The 2699-nt window shown below is 44.0% G+C and overlaps 1 protein-coding gene across 1 annotated transcript in view; it reads left to right on the plus strand.

Moving 5' to 3' along the window:
* LOC102385152 (olfactory receptor 2A12-like) overlaps positions 1 to 552 on the plus strand; it is a 2171-nt gene extending 1619 nt beyond the window's left edge. Inside the window, exon 2 of the mRNA XM_025193447.1 lies at positions 1 to 552. This exon is cut by the window's left edge and continues 324 nt beyond it. Within this exon, the coding sequence (XP_025049232.1) occupies positions 1 to 552 (552 nt within the window).
* The last annotated feature ends 2147 nt before the right edge of the window (positions 553 to 2699 follow it).

Here is a 2699-nt window from a genome sequence, read left to right on the forward strand (position 1 = left end):
CTGTATGCTGTAATGGCCTATGATCGGTACGTGGCCATTTGTCATCCCCTACGCTACACAGTCATCATGAACAGGTCAGTCTGCATCAAGATGGCCATCGGCTTCTGGGTATGTGGCTTCTTCTTTACCACTTTGATTCTAAGCTTCACCATGAGGTTGCCCTACTGCAACTTAAATGAAATCAATCACTTCTTTTGTGAGGTGCCAGCCATCTTGAAGCTGGCCTGTGCAGACACACGCCTCACTGAAATGGTTGTCTTTGTGTCGGCAGTTATAGTCCTCCTGACCCCACTGGCCTTGATCCTAATCTCCTATGTATTCATCCTGGAAGCCATCCTGAGGATCAGCTCAGGTGAGGGGAGGTTCAAAACCTTCTCCACCTGCACCTCACACATCACTGTCGTGACTCTCTTCTATGGTGCCGCCATGTTCATGTACATGCGCCCAGCCTCCAGCTACTCACCTGAGCGGGACAAAATGTTTTCTCTTGTACAATGTAGTGTCTGCCCTCCTGAATCCTCTTATCTACAGCCTGAGGAACAAGGAGGTTAAAGCAGCTGTACTCAAAATGATGGGCAAGAAGGACCACTGAGTTACGGTGGAGGAGGAATGGTCCGGTGACTCACAGCTCCTCGGTTCTGGATCCTAGTCTGGGAGGGGAGCGGGGTTTAGTGATTTATAGCCAGTGGAGATAAAAGTCAGGATGTCTGACTCTTTTCCCATTCCTAGAACATGGAAAGGTCTGTGAGTAAGAGAAAAGTGGTGTCGTTCAGGCTAGAGTCGTGGAGACTGGGAATCAGAGCTCCTGGATCTGAGCCAGACTAACTTTGTGACATTCATCATAAGACATTCAGAAAGAAAAAAGGCTAGGTTCAAAACCTAGGAGTCCTGATTCCTTATCCTGCTGGACCACACTGATCCTCAATCGTCACCCTTTCAGCTGAAATGACCTGAATTGTTAGTCAAGTCGTAGAAGATTTTCAGAAAAATGCTCAGGACCTTGTGTAGGCACTCTGGTAATAAAGCTATTTCAGTCAGCTTATGCTCTGTCCTCACAAACCAACCTCAGTCACTTTCAAGGTGTCTCTCTCTGATGTGCTTGCGGGGAAACCAGTAGGGCGCTCTCACAGTAGCTTCACCTCATCATTGCTGGGTTTGTCGCATGGGACTGGGAGTTGATGGGTGGGATGACATGATCAAGGTGAGCGCCTCTGGCAGTGCCAAGGTTAAGCTGTACATGCACCCATTATGGCACCGTATCAATGGGCATATACAGTTAGTGTACTGTGGGAAAAACCTGAGAGAGCCTGAGTTGGTGTTGGATTCAGCACAGGACCCAACAAGACATGTAATATGTTGACAGGGTTTTGTCTACCCAGAACTAATCTTGTTTTATAATAGGAGCAGATTGCTGCATGGACACAAGGCAGGTTAAAATTAATACAGTGGTGCCCATGCACAGAGTCAGCCACTTTTACTAAATGTGTAACCTGAGTTGTGCAACTGTCTGCATTTCTTGGTTCTGTATTTGTTCAGGCATGACTTCTCAGAACAGGGGAAGTGTGGTATGAACACTTTTTCATATTCTTGAGAAGCGAATTTCATTCATGGAGTTGAATGTCATGACAAACAGGTGTCCATTCATATATTTCGGTTCAGTTTATTCTGATTGGTTTCTGAGACATTTGCTAAAAATCCCGCAAATACTTGGTCGTTTTACACTGATGTTGCAGCTATGAATATTCAGGAATTATGTGAAAGGCAACATTGATATTTTTATTCACTGCAGAGTTAACTCAGGTGAGCATTATGCATATCCTTGGGCTATTAAAAACAGGAAGGAGAATTTCATGAATCTATGCTTGCCAGGTGATTGTTTTTCCAGAATGTACTCGCTATTATGAAAGGTACGGTAATATTATGTATCTGCTTTCTTTCATGTCTTTCATTTCCTCCATTTTGCAGGCATTTAAAAGCAGTAATGATGGGAAAATAAATGCATATCCAAAACCTTACATGGAAATAAAAGTTTCTTAATCTCAAAATGGACTCTATTAAGTAACATTGAACAAGTTTGGAATGTACTCTGAACTTCATCACTGGTGCTTGTGCATGGATGACGTTTGCAATCTAGCGAGTTCAAAGTAAAGGAAAATACAAGAAATACCGAAATGTTTAATAGATCATGAAATGTAAATTCCAAGTTGTGCACATATGCTCCCATAAAGCTGCTGCACATATGCTCCCATATGCTCCCATAAAGCTGCTGCAATAGGAAGACCAGGAGATTAACTCCTTTTCTTTTCACTATATAAAAAAGGGAAATCACAGAAAATTGGTTTCTTACATATTTAATTCCAGTGTTGGTTGAATTGCATATTCAGTGCATTGGTCTTTGTTAATTTTTCATATGCCTTCTCCAAATAATGTGTCTGTAAAAATCTGGTATAGGGAGGGATTAGCATTTTAGTGGATGACATTTTAATGAGGGCTATCAAACATAGAGCTGTTGAACTGGATCTGGCCTTCAACACCACTCCATCTGGCCGGCCCAGGTACTGGTGCGTGGCGGGAGTCGTGGCGGGGGCCTGGCCCAAGGGGAGTGGCGTGCTGCAGAATCCGGGGCCCTCGGCCTTTGGTGGGCATAACGATTGGTGGCAAGAGGGTGAACAGGGGTTGATACAGCTATTAGTTGCTTT

This window comes from Alligator sinensis, unplaced genomic scaffold (genome assembly GCF_000455745.1).
Source record: "Alligator sinensis unplaced genomic scaffold, ASM45574v1 scaffold1307_1, whole genome shotgun sequence".
Lineage (NCBI taxonomy): Eukaryota > Metazoa > Chordata > Crocodylia > Alligatoridae > Alligator > Alligator sinensis.